Source organism: Equus przewalskii, chromosome 5 (assembly GCF_037783145.1).
Source record: "Equus przewalskii isolate Varuska chromosome 5, EquPr2, whole genome shotgun sequence".
Classification (NCBI taxonomy): Eukaryota; Metazoa; Chordata; class Mammalia; order Perissodactyla; family Equidae; genus Equus; species Equus przewalskii.
Window position 1 is genome coordinate 56,946,149 of NC_091835.1, and position 18,748 is coordinate 56,964,896.

Below are 18,748 nucleotides of genomic sequence, written 5' to 3' on the forward strand. Positions count from 1 at the left end.
CTTTTGTAACAATGCTAGGCTTGCCTCCTCTCCCTGGTTTCTTGGGCAATGATTCGGATGTTCTCGCTATTCACTGGGATCGAACACGGAAGTTGGTTAAAAACAATTCTTGGACAAATTGATCTTGAACATCTATTGAGGTTTATTGCTCACAAGAGAATTGGAGAGTGAATGGAATTGAGAAATTACAGTTGAGAAAACAAAGGTAATTTTTAAAAAAGCAGCTAGTAAGTTAGTCCATACCGTTTTATTCACAGTCATAAAAACACCTATATTCGTTCTCATGGAGGAAATATAGGGCAGGATACTCTGAAATGCCTGCGTAGGGGAGAAAGACATTTCCTCTATCCGAAGTGGGTTCGTCTGGCTGGAGAATGAATTAAATTCACATGAGACAGAATAGCAAGAGAAAATTAAACAAAGATTTATGAGGAACCACGGCCCGGGGCCTTTCTTCCCGAAGGAAGAAAGGGCACTGAAGAAGTGGGGTGCACAGAGTGGTTATATACCCCCAAAGAGGATATTTCACATGTGATTGAAATGTCCCTCCCACAATAGTCACAAGATTGCCCTGTCGACACAGTGTTTGATGGACACAGCAGGTAGTGGGTCTGCTATCTCGGAGGGCGTAGCAGGAGGCAAGTCTATTGTCTGGAGCTGGGTGGTCACAGGTGAGCGCAGCAATCAGTTCCTAGCCTAAGATGCTTAATCCTTAAAGAAATGCCAGCGTTGGGAGGGGGAGGGAAGTCAGTTACAGGAGGTTACCAGACAAGCACAATAAAATGCAGATTTAAGTCCTTGCCTTTGGCCTTGATTGAGAGTTTCTAGAGAGAAGGTCATCTCCTTTCTTCTTCCTGGTACAGAGAGGGAGGCACCTTTTACAGATAGAGATTTACCTTACAAATGTAAATATGTCCTAACAAAGGGCAAGTCCATTCCTCAGAGCCTCCTTCTCTGTCCCAGTTTATCAAAAGCAATCGGCCTCAAATAATCCTGATGCCGAAGAGACATATCTTGGGGTGGCCACTTCCAGGTCCCCACACCTGTCAACTAGATATAAATACAGCTATTCATCTAAGAAGCAAATGATAAGGATGCATCTGGGGCTGTTAACTGAAATAACAGTTTTATTTCCTTATAGTAGTTCCTAGAGGTTCCAGTTTACAGCAAAAATGGGAAACTCTTAAACCCAGAACAGAAGCACAGAACCCCAGCGACAAGCTCTAATTTTGAACAGGCTGCTGCTAGTTCATTTCTCATACTGCAAATGAAGATGCAAGAAAGACGGTTTGCCTATTTCTTAATTTGGGTCCTTTTTTTTTTTTTTGAGGAAGATTAGCCCTGAGCTAACTGCTGCCAATCCTCCTCTTTTTGCTGAGGAAGACTGGCCCTGAGCTATCATCCGTGCCCCCATCTTCCTTTACTTTCTATGTGGGACGCCTACCACAGCGTGGCTTGCCAAGCGGCGCTATGTCTGCACCCGGGATTCAAACCAGCGAACCCCGGGGTGGCCAAAGCGGAAAGTGAGAACTTCACCACTGTGCCACCAGCCGGCCCTGGGTCCATTTTCTTTTCTTTTTGGCATGCCAAGCAGGTTTTAATCATTGTCAGGAGAGATGGCGAGTTAACGTTGAAATGCGTAGAGTTGAAGGGTTGGAAGACGGACGTATGGGTCCAGAACTTGAGTGATACAGGTTGCAAATAGATTTAGATTGTGCATTTATGGAAAGTATTATAAAAGGGAGGATATACAGTATGATTCAATCTCGGTTGAATGTAAGCGTCATGAAGGGCTTCACTGTGTCTCTTTTGCTCACCACTCTATGCCCAGTGCCCAGAACTGTGATTGGCACAAAGCACATGCTCCACAGATGCTTCGGAATGGATATTTTGGGAAGTCAGAATTTGACGTTCCCTCATTTCCGAAGGGAGGTCGGCGCGCGCTCTGGTTTCGCACTTCCTGCGGCGTTAAGGCAGCGCAGGAAAAGGGCGAGCAGCGCCGCCGGACGGGGCGGAGCGCGGGAGCGGCTGGGGTGCTGCTGCTGCTGCTGGGCGGCAGCCCCGGGCTTGGGCGGCCGGACAGACGCTCAGCACGCGCGAAAGGAGCCGCCAGGGCGAGGGACAGACGCGCCCTGTGCTTAGTGTCCCGGGGCGGTGTTAGCAAAGCCAGGTAAGGAGAAAGAGGACGGTGCCTGCCCCTTTAAGATCGACTCCTGTCCTTCTGGGAGGGAAATAATGTTGTCACAAGCACCTTTGGAACTTACCCTGTTTAGTCTTCTTTCCTTACCAGTTAATACCTGCACAGGGTCCGCCACATAATCACGTATTCATAACCGAAGCTCCGCTGGGGCTGGGATGGGAGGGGGAGGCGTCGGTCTGGATGGCATGGTGTCCAAAAGCAAAATCATCTCGTTTGCTCTGCTTTGTTTTTAAACTTTAGGCTTGTGCGCTTCAAGGACTGACTCGAATACTTCCTAACAGAACTAGTCCGGTGAGAAGTCAGGCTGTTAGAGACCCTGGGATCCCGAGGGCGTAAACCCACTGAAAATTTATCCTGAGTTCACAGACTGAATTCACAAAAATGGCCTGACAGGCATTTTTGATCTGCCTTGTGTTTTGATATTTTAATTAATTGCCGGCGTTTAAAATTGGAGTTTATATGTAAATATATGGATTACTTTGAGATATTGGACGATCTGGCTGCATGTTCCTGCCTGGCAGCAGTTTCCTGGCCCCTTTGGACTGTCTAGAAACAGTCTTCAGTTTGCCACACCCGCTCTGTATCTATAACCAGCTTGCATCTCTCATTTATCACCAGTCTGGCTGTTGGTAGGCATTTAAGTTCTATAAATGCTTGGGGGGATGTAAGACTAAAACGTTTATGTAGATCAGATCAGAGATCCCAAACAACTGGTGTGTGGTTTGTGTCACAACCGCATTTCCTCATCCCTACTTATTCTTATCAAGGTGTTTTTCTATTGGAACAAGCCATTTCAGCCCAGACTTGGTAGGCATGAATCATCAGAGATATTTACAGAAAGAGATCTGGGAGTTTGCCGGGGTCCAGCCCCAGCCGGAACAGGGTCTCCTGAGGGATGGACGGCGCCGGCGAAGGAGGAGGCAGTGAGACAAGGAGTTTGGTGTCCAAGTCTGACTTTATTTTGTATATGCATGATTTATATAGGGCTCAGGATATGCAAGGGTGATTTCATGGGACAGTCCCAGTACATATTTTTGGCTCGCGTAAGCGGGTTTTTGTAAAGTAGACGATAGTCCTAAGAGCAATTGATTGCAAGGTAGACAATAGTCCTAAGAGCAATTGATTGTGTGTAGGCCCCGGGGGAGTCAAGCTTCTGTAATTCTTTACTTCAAGGAGGCCACCCCCAGCGGCCTCCTGACTCAATGGGCCGTGGCAACCACCGTCCTCCCAGAGAGATCTGTGGGGGCTGCAGATTTCTTTGTTCCCTCTCCACTCCCATCGCTCCACCCGACCAAAGGACGGATCAGAATGTTCTTTCCCTAGAAGATGTTTTTCCCCAGAACTTTCCCTAGAATATTGCATTGTATCATTCTCATTCCCAGGGCCGGGCTGACTTCCCCTGAAATAACCCCAGGTGCAGAACAGAGTGAGCAGAAGCAGGAAAGTCAAAAGTACCAGGGAGACTTATTGCAGGGGCAGCCTGGTAGATTCCCTTGAGGGTCGCCGTGCGTCCCCTCATCTCTCTCCCGGACCGTGTCACAAGGCAGAGGCTTAGTTTGTAGCCTGACGGCTCCCAGCAGGAGTTGATATTCTTTTATTACAAATAAACCCATAAAGTTTTTTTTTTTATTAAGGGAAAAATCTGAACCTTGATTGCATTGTTTTATGCTACAACAAGCTTTATTGAAATAGATAGTAGTCAGTATAATTTGTATACCTCTGCCCACAGGCAATTATAGTTTGTTAACCTCCACACCTCCTGGCTAGACTTCATAAAGGCAAGAACATAAAGGCAAGAACTGTGTGTGCTTTGTTAATTGCTCTCTCCCACCCCTGGAGTCTAAGCTTCCTGAAGAGGGGGACTTTTATTTATTTTATTTACAGTTGCCAACTACAATGCCTCCTTCAAGGTAAGTGACATTAAATGTATGAAAGAACTTTAAAGGCATACCTGTTTTCTTTAATAGGCATTGTTCCTGAGGATTTCTCTCAAAATCAAATGCTTGTGTATTTGTTGTTCTAAATTATTAAAAGGATCCTGTTGTGAAAAGGCAGCCTTTTAAAAGATTGGATTTTCCTAAATTGATACACAACGCTTTCATCTAAAATGAATTTGCGCTTGTGGATCATCTGCTACAGAGCTCACACTGCAATATTTTCTATGTACTAGGATTTGGAAGTGTCCGTGAACCCTGGAATTTTCAGTATTATTTCTGTTGTCAGAGATCCAGAGATTCCACTTGAGATCAAGTTGGCAGCCAGACTTTTATTCTTTCCCCGTGAGGAGCGGCTCTTATCAACAGCAACATTGGCAGAACCTGTGTTTTGGAAAAGGCCTGATGGCTTTGAGCCTAGGCTGGAGAGTATTTGCCCCGTTCCCCATGAGCCACTGTGGTGTCTCTCTGAAGGCTATGAGAAGCAGTGGTCTTGCCTTGTCTCCCTGGGGCCGCTGCCCCTGGAGAGGGACTGGAAGCTTTTCGGACCCTGAGATGAAAGCTTTCCTGGAGGAGAACACCGAAGTCACCAACAGGGGCAGCCTCACCCCTGAAATTCAGTTGCGGCTTTTGACCCCTAGATGCAAGTTCTGGTGGGAAAGAGCTGACCTGTGGCCCCACAGCAATCCTTACTGGGCAATCTACTGGCCCGGAGGCCAAGCCCTGTCTAGGTACTACCCTAATTGAAATGGGAACCTTTAAGCCTGCTACAGATCCTTTCTCTGTTCAGCCCCTTCCAACGCTGCATTCTCCTTGCCCCTGACAAAAAAACAGAGCAAAACCCCAAATTCTTCTTGTTTTCCTAATGTAGAGCAGCTTAAGAATATTTCTTGGTTGCTTCCTTGCATAGTTTTACCTTCTACTCCAAGCTTATCAAGGTATTTCCCCCTTATAGTTCTCTCCCCAAGAGAAATCCTAGGGTCAGCTGTCGAGATCCTAGATAGCTATAAATGATCCAGAAATCTCACAGTATTCTCAGGTTCATTGTTCATAAGGTATGGCCAGTGCAGAGTACCTAGATGGAACCTAAAGCCAGTCCTTCAGCTCTCCTAGTTTAATCCTGTAAATCTTCCTCCTTAAGCCTCACACTCCCTCCATCAATGCCTCTCCATCTCCCAAAGAACAAGAAACGTGAGGGAGCGGGCGCTCAAGGCTTCCCTCTTCTCCGGTGCTTCACTGACATCTCAGGTGAACTCTGGACCCGAACCTGCATTTTTAAGGTACCCCCTTCCAACTCCCCAGACTGCAAAGGTCTTCTTTAGGACATTTTCTCACACATTCACACTGTGCCTTTTATTAAAACACCGCCGCTGAAACAAAGGCAAGAACTTTCAACATTTCACTCTAGTCTTTGCTCTTGGGTTGGTAAATGATTTAATCTGTTTACACCTTGAGGTTACAAAGCTGTGAAATGAAAAGGATGAGGACTTCTCTTTCACACGAATAGTATGGCCCTAACAGAATTAATGTTGTATATACAGTCATGCGTCACTTAAACATGGGGCTGTGTTCTGAGAAATGCATTGTCAGGCGATTTCGTCACTGTGTGAACGTCATAGAGTATACTTACACAAACCTACACACCTAGGCTGTATGGTACTAATTTTATGGGAACACAGTTGTACACGTGGTCCATCGTTGACCAAAACGTCATTATGCGATGCATGACTGTTGTTTTAAATGCAAAATAAATAAATGAAAACATCGAGCTTTTTGGAGAATCCCAAGGACTGGAAAACTTTCCAGGCGGTATCACACAATTTCGATTTTCTGGTTGTTGTGTGGCCACATTTTCAAGCTTTGTTTACTTACATCATATTTTTAAAATACTGACATTTTACGTGATGTCTATTAAAGTTATTGTTTATCAATTCCAAATATAAATACGATCAAACTCCTTAAGAGACTCTTTGAATCAGAGGTCACAGACTGGTGACCGACAGATACCTTTTGTTTGGCCTTTATTTGTAAACTTATAAAAAATCAGTTGCTAACATTTAAAACTTGAGGGATTTCACCTAAAAATCTACTTTGATTTGAAAAACAAGAATCTCTGATAACATGAGTTTTGTTTTGTTTTGTTTTTTTTGAGGAAGATGAGCCCTGAGCTAACATATGCTGCCAATCCTCCTTTTTGCTGAGGAAGACTGGCCCTGAGCTAACATCCCTGCCCATCTTCCTCTACTTTATATGTGGGATGCCTGTCACAGCATGGCTTGCCAAGCGGTGCATAGGTCCAATCCTGGGATCTGAACCAGCAAACCCAAGGCCGCTGAAGTGGAACATGCGAACTTGACCGCTGTGCCACCATGACAGCCCCTACATGGGATGTCCATGTGGTAACAGTTAGCTGAAGATAGTTAGCAACTGTCCCTTTAGACAGGGCACGTGCACCCCTGCCTTGCTGTAGTCCCTGCTATTCTTTATGATTCCAATACCAAGATCAAGTGTCAGTTGACATTTATTATTTCAGTGTTTTCCTATTCATCTTCACTTGTTCAGTAGCTCCTTAACCCTGGTCCAAATTCTTTGGTTGACCTGGACTTTGATTGTCCCTTACCAGAGAGGTCATTGTAATACCACTCAAGCAGCAGGTAAAACCACTCTGATGAACAATCAAAAGGAGACAGTGACTTTGGGGTCTAGCTTACTGAGTCCTGATTAGAGCAGTATTTTGTAGGTCTATATTCTTGGTGCTTGTAGTTTCTGGATCATAAGTGCTCAGTTGTGGAACTGCTCTTCACAACTGCTAAAGAGAAAGACCAAATGATGAGGGCCTCTCTCTGCCACTTCTGCCCGGCTCTTAAGATTAATATTTTGTCTCACTCTAGTCAGGACAAACTTGCCGAGGTTGGACCAAATTCTTCCGCTAAGTTCCACTATTTCTTTGTCCAGTCAACCCATAGAAACTGTTTTGGATACCTCTTACTGACCTTCTCCCATCTCTCTTAGATAATGTTTTTCCCTTTCTTTCTTTCTTTCTTTCTTTCTTTCTAATTTAGGTATCTTTTGGATAATCCTGATGTTGTCAGAGGAAAATCTGTGTTAGATCTTGGGAGTGGCTGTGGAGCTACAGCTATTGCTGCTAAGATGAGTGGGGCATCAAGGATCTTGGCCAATGACATTGACCCTAGTAAGAATTTCATATTGAAAAATATTTAAAGCTCATCTTTTTTTTTCTTCCAGGATAAGTATCTACAGATACCTCAATGTGATAGCTTATTTCCATGTGTATTTTGTAATCTGATATATATCCCAAAGTGATACCAACCTGGGAGCACTTACTGTAAATTTCTGGGCTAGGAATTTCCTGAAATGTATAGGCAGTGTTTATTTGACCCAAAACCCAAGTGAGGATAGGCCTGTGTCTTTAAGGGAGATTTTGTTCCATTAGAACCCGAGTTGAGACAGGTAGGTTTTAATTTTATCTGATTTTCTTCTAATGTTCCCTTTCACTGAGAATCTAGCCCTTGAAGATCCTGATTTTATACAGGGTCTCAGTTCTAACTTGCCACCTTGCTCAAGCCCAGGGCTTGTCTCTCTGTCTTCTGTACAGCTGTCACAAACCAAAACTCTTGGGTCTTGAGATCAGCAAATGTTTCCTTAAAACCTCAACATTTCCAGCTGTTTTGTTTTCAGGATATCCATTCATATATTTGAAAATTGCAGTAAATGGCTTATATCGGCATAAACTTGAGGCTTCCTTACCTAAAAAAAACAACTTTCAACAAAAAGGGGGAAAGAACATATTGTTATGAGATTTTCTAAATTCCTTAAAGAGTCTCTTTGCAGGAATTAGAACAGCCTAGCATATGCCAATTCATTGTGTGCTTTTTTTGAAGTTGCAGGAATGGCTATCACACTAAATTGTGAATTGAACCAACTGAATCCTCTTCCCATTTTAACCAAAAACATTTTGGATTTGGAACCAGATAAGTGGGACCTTGTTGTGCTTGGGGATATGTTTTATGATGAAGACCTTGCAGATGGTCTTTATCAATGGCTCAAGAATTGCTTTTGGACACACAGAACTCGAGTACTGATTGGTGACCCTGGGCGACCCCAGTTCAGTGGACACAGCATTCAGCATCAGCTGCGCAAGGTGGTAGAATACTCACTTCCAGAGCCCACGAGGCGGGAAAACAATGGACTGACAACAAGCACAGTGTGGGATTTCCAGCCTTGAGGTGTGAAACTGCTTCCAAGGATGGATGTGGCAATGTTTGGGTTTAACCCTAAAAGGCTCTCCAGCTTAAAGTGTGCAATTCCTGTTAAATGGCAGATCTTGCTTCCAAAATATGAAGGTTTAAAGTTTTGTCAGCTTTTGTCATGTAGCTAGTTCTGCATTATGCCAAATATACAAATCTCTGTAATTTTTTTCTTGTTTTACTGCTATAGGAATATAATTCTAGAAGGCAATACCCCATGGTAGCAACAGGGAATTTAAGCAGTGGAGAGGAATCAGATGTTGTAGCAGAGCCTGTTTCTGCACTTGAGGACCACTATATGATGCATCTTTGAATTAAACAAAATAGAAAATACTGAAGAATACTATATTTAAAAAAAATTCCCCGTACCGATCAAAGATGCAGTTGGCATGGTACAGAGTACATGGGCTCTGGAACCAGGCAACTGTCACTTTCTAGTTAGGATTTTGTCTAGTTAAGCTCTCTGAGCTTTCATTTCTTCATCTGTAAAACAGTAACAAAAATTTATAAACCTCACCTCAAAGGGCTATTAAATGAGAGTATAAAGTGCCTAATAGAGTATAAAGTACATTATGGGACCTCAATTGACAACCATGGATGAAATGAAGATTTTAGAATTTCCTACACACTCTGTACTGGGACTGACACCTAATGATGCCTCTATGGCTTACTGCGGTCAGCTAGAAAGTGGTTTTGCCACCACTACATGCCCCAGGTTGTCAGGATCTTATATATCAATAAAAACACTACGACATAAATGAGAAACAATGTGAATAAGAACGTGTATAGTATACTACTATTTATGTAAAAAAGCTGTATGTATATACCCACATATGTATGTATGTACAAAATACATATTTGCTTGCAGTATACATAGAATATCCCTCAAATAAGAAACTGGTAACAGTGTTGCCTTCTGAGAGGGTACCAGATGGCTGGACTGGCGGGGGGAGGACTAGTGTTTCCCCTTGGGTTTTGTAATTTTGCACTAATACTAATGTACTGTATTTCCTATTCTCTAATTTAAAACCAAACGCTACCACTCTATATGTTACAAGTGAAGTATAAAATGTAGCCTTTCTAAAGTGCTCTCATGTTCTTATATACTGCTTAGGAATTGTTTATGACACTTACATTATGTGCTTTCTAATAATACTCACAGGCCAGTGGGATTAGGACACCAGGGAGACGTGACCAGAGTTACAGTCATACAGCAGAAATGTGGAGAAAGCATTAAGGGTGAGTGGCTGCTTAGACAGGAAAACAGGATAATTCGATGAGAGCTTTGGCGCTGGGGTTGCAGAGGATCTTGAAATCTATTTACTTGTGATTCTTGAACTTTGGAAGTCAGAGTTTATTACAGCCCAATCAGTCAACTCGTGCTGCATCCAATTTCCATTGGTCTACTGGGGCTTAAAAATTATAAACTCAAAATTTTGATTCAGCCTTGGTTAAAATTAATAGAAATTATAGGCTACAGTAGTATTGGATGATATTTGAGAGGAAAGAGTTTTGTTGACATATTCTTTGAAAATCCGGGGTATTCTGGTTATTGCCCTTCTCAGCGAGATAAGAAAGAGAAAATTAAACTCTGGAGCACTGTTGGAAATCATCTTGATGAGGCAAAGAGTGGATTTAAATTTAAATATCCACAACAGTATTTCTGTTGTCGTCTCTTAATGGCTTACGAAGAGGGCACAAGAAGGTCTTTGAGGCATCCAAACATTACTTAAAATATTTCCAAGTCTCCCATGCACAGAGCAGGGAGCCTGGAAGTGACGTCATAGCTTAAGAGGTTTTAACTCACAGTTAAAGTGGTTATTGGCACAGTCGGATTAATTCCTGCCATATTTTTAACTTATCCTATGCCCTTGTTCTTTTTTTGTGTTCTACTCTTTTTTCTGCCTTCTCTGGTTTTAATTGAGCATTTTATATGATTCCATTTTCTCTCCTGCCTTAAGATACCAATCATACTTATTTAAAATTTTTTTTTAGTGGCGGCTCTAGAGCTTGTAGTATACATTTACAACTAAGCCAAGGCCACTTTCAAATAATACTGTACTGCTTCACGATTTTAAGTTTGTTCAGCTTTTATCTTATTGTTGAGGATGGGAGTGATGACTCCTCATCTCTTTACATGTCAGACTGGAAGCTGGAAGTATGGGTCTTACTGTTATTTCTTTCTTTCCCCTTTAATTCTTTCCTTGTCCATTTACTCAAATATTGGGATGCTTATTATGTGCCAGACACTGTCTAGGCACTGGGGATACAGCAGTGAAAAAAAAGACAAAAATTTCCATCTTCATGAAGCTTATATTCTGGGGCGAGAAGACAGCTAATAAATAAAATGGCTGTCAGATGGGGATGGATGGCAAGGAGAAAAATAAAGAGGTCAGGGTGAGAGGGATAGGTGGGGTAGGGAATGAGGTGCTGAGATTTTAAACAGGGTGGTAAGAAATAGCTAATACAACCAGCAACATTAAAAAAAAGGCAAGATCAAACTGCAAACTGCTTTAGGAAGATAAATCCTTTATAGATCCTAAAAAGCTGATAATCTTGAAACTAGTTTCCCAAAAAGGGGGAAAAGCTATTGACTTGGTTAGATGTTCAATATTAAATTTTACTGAACTTGCCTTCAGAAAAATGTCATAGGTGGAACTATGGCCTTACCCATTTTACACACATATATGTATGTACCACCTTTGCAGAGGCAATGTATATATCCACACTATAAACATACCACATTTATAAAGTAAGTAATAGTGAGGACAAGAAATAGAGTTGAATATGTAAACCCTCCCTCTAAACATGCACAAGAAACTTACCATATCATACTCTCCTAGTTTTTCCCTACATCAGAATTAAAATAGGAAATCTTTATGAAAGTCACACTGAGACAGGCGCACAGCACAAGGAATATGCTGAATTTGGGGCAGTTCAAGCACAGTATACTTCAGAGAATTTTGTGATTGTAGAAGAGTAATACATTTCATTTGAAAACTAAGACCTGCGCTGTTTATTTCACAATGTGAAGACCAACAGAGCTGCCGGGATACAACCTCTGTAATGATACTTTGTATTTACTAATTCTTACACATTCTTGAATGCAGTGGTTTTTGTTTTTTGGATTTTTTTTGGTGAGGAAGATTGCCGCTGAGCTAACATCTGTTGCCAATCGTCCTCTTTTTTTCTCCCCAAAGCCCCAGTACATAGCTGTGTATCCTAGTTGTAGGTCATTCTAGCTCCCCTATGTGGGATGCCACCTCAGCGTGGCTTGATGAGTGGTGTGTAGGTCCATGCCCAGGATCCGAACTGGTGAACCCTGGGCCACCAACGTGGAGTGCACAAACTTAACTATTTGGTCAAGGGGCCGGCCCCTGAAAGCAAGTTTTAAGGAAGAAACTTCATAGATGTATTTGGGAAAAATAGCCGTAAAAATCAATGAAATAAGTGGCTGGGCAAGGGCCTCAGAAACATTCATGTGCTGCATTGCTGAGGTGTATGATGTCATGGATCATGACATTAAACTATTATATTTCTTTGTTTCATTGAAATATTAAATTCTGTGAAGAATTTGCAGGCCTGATGTTCAGCTTTGCTTTTGGCTCATGTGTGACCAGGGAACCAGGCAAAGAAAGGGTTACTGAGGACCTGATCAACAACTAACATGGGCTTTCAGATAGGAAGAAACTGTGCGTGCTGTGAAACAAGTTCTGTGAAACCGATGTTCCTGTTTTGCGGATGTTGCTATCTTGCAGAGAAACTTAGACCTTTGCAGCAAGACCCCTGCAAAATGTCCCAACTCCAAGCATCCTAAAGTTAAATTCATTAGCATCCTTAAATTCTCCTCCTCTGGGAGGGTCCGGACAGCCACTTTCAGATCATGAGATGTATGAGTAGCATGCACCCTGAATAAACACGGTTGTTACACAGTCGTTACAAATAAACCTGTTATCCTCTGCTCTCCTGTGTATAAAGTCTCCACGGGCACTGAGCTCCGGGAGACACTGCTTTTGGGAGATATCCCTGGTGGGCTCCATGGCTCGTGCGAGCAATAAATCTTTTCTTCACCTACTTCTGCTTTGGTTGTGCATTTCGACTCTGCACTGACCAAGAGACGAACCCACTGAGTTCGGTTCCAAACGGGTATTTAAATACTTCAGGTAGGTATGACCCAGGAAATCGCTAGGGAGGTAATTATGCTTTTAGAAATAACCTTACTTAGAATTCTCCTAATGTTTATCCATATTGGTAAATTTCTCTTATAACAGCTCAAATATCTAGGTAGGAGAGGGAAATCTCCAGGGAAAACAGGCAATTTGAAACTTTGTTATTTAAGAAACAAACACAATACCTCACCCCCACTCCAAATACATCAGAGGGCATGCTAGGATTACCATTTCAAAAACAATCACCCATTAAACAAACACAGAATAACAGCACTATTAAAATGTTTAAGAGTCTGGTTAACTTCAAAGCAAACCATATTATTGGAAAGCCAGTGTCTAAGACCACTCTTTCCTGGGCCAGTAGCATGACGATCACGTCTTTCATGAGCTTCAATAAGCATCAATAAACAGTCCACGTCACTTGCTTTAGTTTGTTTGGGCCTACTAATTGCTCCAAGACTTCTCGTGAATGATCTATAAAAGAAGGCAACGACAATACATTAATTCACAGTAATCAAAGATATTTCATGTGTCCTACTGTATAAACTGGGGATGAGGATAACTATTATATCTCATAGAGTATTTAAAGGATTAAATGAAATGATATATTAAGAAGAGTATGCAACTAAAAATACATTTAATTAATGGTGACCCTCCTTATTATTAGCTGCAGTGCACATATCATAGTAATACTTTTTGAAAAACAGCCATTTATTGTTTCTCTGTAATTTCATCTTAATTTCACCAACCACAGAGTAATAGTAATTTCACCATTAACCTGTGTTTCTCAGGGTCCTGGCAGGAAATAGATGATGCACTGAAGTGAGGTGTTTGAACAGGGTTTAATGAAGTGACTATTTATAAAGGAGTGAGCAAGATTAAGAAAGCTGACAGGTGTGGTAAAGCACCTTGGGAAGTTGCAACATGCCCAAAACGGTTAGGGGAGGGAGCAGTTACTAGAATAGGACAACCTGACCTGTAGTTGAACATTTTTCCATGTCATATGATACTATTATAAAGCATGATTTTATATATAATTATATATAATATAATTATATATTAATATATAATATATGAATTCATTGTAATTTAACAAATCTACATTATCCAACATCCAGATGGTTTTCAATTATTCAGTGTACAGTAGCAACTTTAATATCGTTTACAGCTCTTTTGCAAAGTCAGTTTTATAATGTCTTTGAAAAATATGAATTAAAGCAAAACTACTGCTAAAATTTTATTACCTTAAAAATTATTCAGAAGTTTAACAAACTTGTTCCATAGATACAACCTATGTTGTATGTACAATATATCTCTAACCTAGTCGTGGAAATTTTCTAGTTTAGTGGTTTTCTTAGGCTTACAATTTCATAAATCAGTAGAAAAAAAGTGGGCCCAACATATTGTCACTAAACTTTATTTTAAGCAAAACAAAAATAAGCCAAAACACCAAGGTTTAGGGCAAGAAAGAGAATCAGAGAGTATATGGAAACAAGAAGTTATTATAGCTGTGAAAATAAAGGTTTACATCAGCAAATTAAAAAAGAGCAGCTAGTAAGATAAATGCAGTTTTATTCATTGTAATAGAAATATCATCAGTTATTATAGAGGTAATCTATTATACAGGAAATCTAGATTAAAGACATTTCAAATAGGTTGAAAGTAAGAGGATGGACAAAGATAGATCACGCAAACAGCAACTATAATAAAGTGGGGAAGGCAGGAACATTTCCCAACCCATTCTATGAGGCCAGTATTACCCTGACACGAAAGCCAGACAAAGACACCACACACACACAAACCAACAGACCAATACCTCAAAAATCCTCAATAAAATACTAGCAAACCAAATCCAGCAAAAAGAATGCTATGCCATATGCCATGATCAACTGGGATTTATCCCAGGAATGCAAGATTAGTTTAACATCTGAAAATCAATTAATGTCATACACTGTATTAGTTTCCTATTGCTGCTGTAATAAATTGCCACAACCTCAATGGCTTAAAACAACACGAATTTATTGTCATACAGTTTTGGAGGTCAGAATTCCAAAATGGGTCTCATGGGGCTAAAATCAGGCATTAGCAGGTCAGCATTCCTTTTTGGAGGCTCTCGGCGAGAATCCATCTCCTGACTTTTCCAGCTTCTAGAGAGCACCACACTCCTTGTATTGCCCCATACTCAACGTGAGCAACAGTGGACAGAGTCCTTCTCATGCTGCCATCTCTTTGGTTCTCCTTCTGCCTCCCTCGTCCACTTTTAAGGACTCTTATGATGACATTGGGCCCACCTGGATAATCTAGGATAATCTCTTTATTTTTAAAGGTCAACATACTCATAGGTTCTGGGCATTAGAACATGAACATCTTGAGGTGGGGCGTTATTCTGCCTATCGCATACACGATATCAAAGGAATACAGGACAAAAACCACATGATCATCTCAATAGATACAGAAAAGGCATTTGACAAAACTCAACATGATAAAAACACCCATGATAAAAACGTTCAACAAACTAGGGGTAGAAGGCAACTTCCTCAACCTGATAAAGGGCATCTACGAAAAATCCACAGCAAACATGATCCTTAATGGTAAAAGACTATATGTTTTCCCCCTAAGATCAGGAACAAGACAAGGATGGCTGCTCTTGCTGCTTCTGTTCAACATTGCACTGGAGGTTCCAGCAACAGAAATTAGGGGAGAAAAAGAAATAAAAGGCATGCACGTTGGAAAGAAAGAAGTAAAACTATTTTTATTTGTAGATTATGTAATACAGTATATAGAATATCCAGTAAAGAATCCACTAATATCCACTAAGAATCCACTAAAAAGTTAGAACTAATAAACAAGTTTAGCAAGGTTTCAGGGTACAAGATCAATATGTAGTGTTGTGCTGCATAATGACGTTTCAGTCAACAAAGACCACATACACAACAGTGGTCCCATAAGATTAGTACCATATAGCCGAGGTGTGTCATAGGCTATGCCATCCAGGTTTAGGTAAGTACACTCTATGTTTTTTGCACAATGATGAAATTGTCTAACAACACATTTCTCAGAACATATCCCTGTCATTAAGTGACACATGACTGTACAAAAATCAGATATATTTCTTAATGCTAGCAATGAATAATCCAAAAATAAAATTAAGAAAGCAATTCCAGGGGCTGGCCCCGTGGCCAAGTGGTTGGGTTCACGTGCTCTGCCTTGGTGGCCGAGGGGTTCACCGGTTCGGATCCTGGGAGTGGACCTAGCACTGCTCATCAGGCCATGGTGAGGTGGCGTCCCACATGCCACAAGCGGAAGGACCCACAACTAAAATAAACAACTATGAACTGGGGGGCTTTGGGGAGAGGAAGGAAAAATAAATAAATAATTAAAAAAAAGAGAAAATTCTACTTACATTACCATCAAAAAGAATAAAACACTTAGGAATAAATTTAACAAAAGAAGTGAAAAACTTATACTCTCAAAACTACAAAACATTATTAAAAGAAATTAAAGATCTACTAAATGGAAAGACGTTCATGTTCATAGATCAGAAGATTTAATATTAAGATGACAATACTCCCCAAATTGATCTACGATTCAATGCAATCCCTACCAAAATTTCAGCTGGTCTTTTTTTTTTTTTTTGAGCAATTGATAAGATGATCCTAATATTTACATGGGAATTCAAGGGACCTGGAATAGCCAATACAATTTTGAAAAAGAACAAAATGAGAAACTTATACTTCCCAATTTCATTTTAGCTGGTGTTTCTGGAATTATTTTGGCATTTTTACTAGTTATGACTATGTTATCAAACATTATATACAATTACTTGTTTTCAGACTATATTTGTGTCACTCTTCTGTAGGAATTTATTACTGCAAATAAATAGGAAGATACTTTTCCCTCCAATAGTAAGCACACAATCTACTTTTAGGTAATTTTAAAATTTTGATGCTAGATGGCAGTATTACACTACTCAAAGTTCTCCTCAGGCAGCTTTTTCCTGTGAAAATTCATTTAGGACTGTGGGTTTGAATAGCAGGCATATTCAATGCCTGTGAGTTTATTATGCTATGAGGAGAAACTGCGGGGTGTCTGTTTCAGGATCCCTTGCCAGAACACTCTACAGAAACTGTAGGAGAGGAAAACGAATTTTCTCTCTACCCTTCTGAGTTCTTGGTTGAGACCCCCTGTAATAAGAGAATAATGAGAGAAAAACTGTCGACATAAATAGTCGATAATTATTCTATAGTAAAGAAAAGAGAGTTTTTTATTCGAGCCAAACTGAAGATGATAGCCCCGGGGTCGCAGTCTTTGCCAGGGAAGAAAGCACTTTGGAGAATAGTGATTTTCAGCAGTTATTTGCCATTTCAAAACAAAGATACATACACCAAGCATGACAGGGGTACATTCCTTCAAGGGTTCAAGGAGATGTTCATTACAGATTAGCACATACACAGTGGGTCAACATGACCCTGGCATCATGGGAAGGGAGACTTATCTTAGTATTGGCATCACAAGAAGGGAGGTATTAATTCTTATCTTCAAAGAGTACATTCTTTACTTTAGGGTAATGATTAAAGCAGATGTACAATGTATGTTTGACAGGCTGTAAGTCAGCCTTCTTTGGTTCAAATAAAATTCAAGCCAAACCAGAATGACTTCCCCATATACTTCAATATAAAAATTTTCTTATTTCAAAACAAACATGTTTCTTAACATGAACACCTCACTTATACATTGGGGAAACCCAGGAAAAATGAGTAAACTCCTTGAGATGGCCCAAGCCTCCACCTTAAACACTATCTTCAGCTAAAGACAAAAGAAAGATGTTGGGGGGGGTGGGGCAGTTATGGGAGGCTACCAGGGAAAGCACGGTAAACAAGGGTAGGTTTGCTCTACAGATTTAAGCCAGTGCCTTCTCCACTGATAAGATTCTCTTATGATTTAGTCATCCTTCTCTTCCTAGTACAGAAAGGGAGACACTTACAGAGGGAGACACTTTACAAATGGAGATTTCTTTTATAAATATCAACTTCCCTTACAAAAGGGTCACTTCCACTCTGCTTTCAGCGCTTCTCCAGTATCTGCTGTTTCTCAAAAATAATCAGCTCAAAATAATCTTTATAACAAAGAGGCATACTTTTGGGTGGTATATTCTACTACTCTTCGAAACATGCACTCTTAGGACTGAAAAAGACCCAAAAGGTCATTTATACAAATCACACTACTGATACTTGATGTCACTCTCCTATTTCCTTCTCTATTCTAGTCAATTAAGCCACTTGACACCAAAGGCTCAGGAAGTGCTTTATTGGGGAAAGAATTAGACTATGGATCAGGTGACTTAGATTTTTACTTCCAGTTCTATCAAGTATCTCTAAGACCAGGGGTGAGCAACTTAAAGTCACTGTATGTCTCTTCCCTCATCTTTAAAACAAAGAAGTTGTACAGATGACTTCTAAGGAACTTTTCATCATCTCTCTAGAAATCTATGACTAATATAGATGGAGAACCTTTTGAAAGAGATTCATGACAGGGGCTTTTGGAGCACGAAGAAAAAGAAACCATGGGGGCCGGCCCCGTGGCCGAGTGGTTATGTTCGCCCGCTCTGCTTCAGTGGCCCAGGGTTTCACTGGTTGGGATCCTGGGCACGGACATGGCACTGCTCATCAAGCCATGCTGAGGCGGCATCCCACATGCCACAACTAGAAGGACTCACAACTAAAACTACACAACTATGTACTGGGGGGCTTTAAGGAAAAATAAAATCTTAAAAAAAATTTACATGCCACAACTAGAAGGACCTATAACTAAAACTATACAACTATGTACCAGGGGGCTTTACGGAGAAAAAGGAAAAATAAAACCTTAAAAAAAAAATTTACATGCCACAACTAGAAGGGCCCACAACTATGTGCCAGGGGGGAATTTGGGGAGAAAAAGCAAAAAAAAAAAAGATTGGCAACAGTTGTTAGCTCAGGTGCCAATCTTTAAAAAAAAAAAATTTATATGTTAAAAAAAAGAAATTATGGGAAACATTAACAAACTTTTTTCCAAATGATCAAGGAAAATAAATTTAGACATTTTGTAGAATAACACTATGAAAAAAGAGGCTGGGCACATTTTTATTAAACAATAATCAAGGTTCTAATGCCTTATTACAGTGTCTGGCATAAAGAA

General features: G+C 40.7%; 2 protein-coding genes across 7 annotated transcripts in view; one reads left to right on the forward strand and one right to left on the reverse strand.

The window, feature by feature from the left end:
- Window positions 1–1,836: 1,836 nt before the first annotated feature.
- On the forward strand, window positions 1,837–12,476 carry ETFBKMT (electron transfer flavoprotein subunit beta lysine methyltransferase). 5 transcript variants are annotated; one of them, XM_008538835.2, is made up of 4 exons: window positions 1,971–2,170; window positions 4,168–4,865; window positions 7,197–7,327; window positions 8,037–12,476. In XM_008538835.2, exons 2-4 carry the CDS (start codon window positions 4,540–4,542, stop codon window positions 8,378–8,380), a joined length of 801 nt encoding a protein of 266 aa, XP_008537057.1. In that variant the 5' UTR covers window positions 1,971–2,170; window positions 4,168–4,539; the 3' UTR covers window positions 8,381–12,476. The 5 variants fall into 5 exon arrangements, with proteins under 5 accessions (XP_070477108.1, XP_008537057.1, XP_008537061.1 ...); XM_008538839.2 differs by having other exon boundaries at window positions 1,981–2,170; window positions 4,371–4,865; XM_070621006.1 differs by having other exon boundaries at window positions 1,996–2,170; window positions 4,424–4,865.
- The window catches only part of AMN1 (antagonist of mitotic exit network 1 homolog), a 58,199-nt gene continuing 45,002 nt past the window's right edge, over window positions 5,552–18,748 (reverse strand). For both annotated transcript variants that reach the window (XM_008538841.2, XM_008538840.2), the window contains exon 7: window positions 5,552–13,045. In XM_008538841.2, coding sequence (XP_008537063.1) covers window positions 12,972–13,045 — 74 coding nt within the window. In that variant the 3' untranslated portion in view covers window positions 5,552–12,971. The remainder of the gene's footprint in view (window positions 13,046–18,748) is intronic.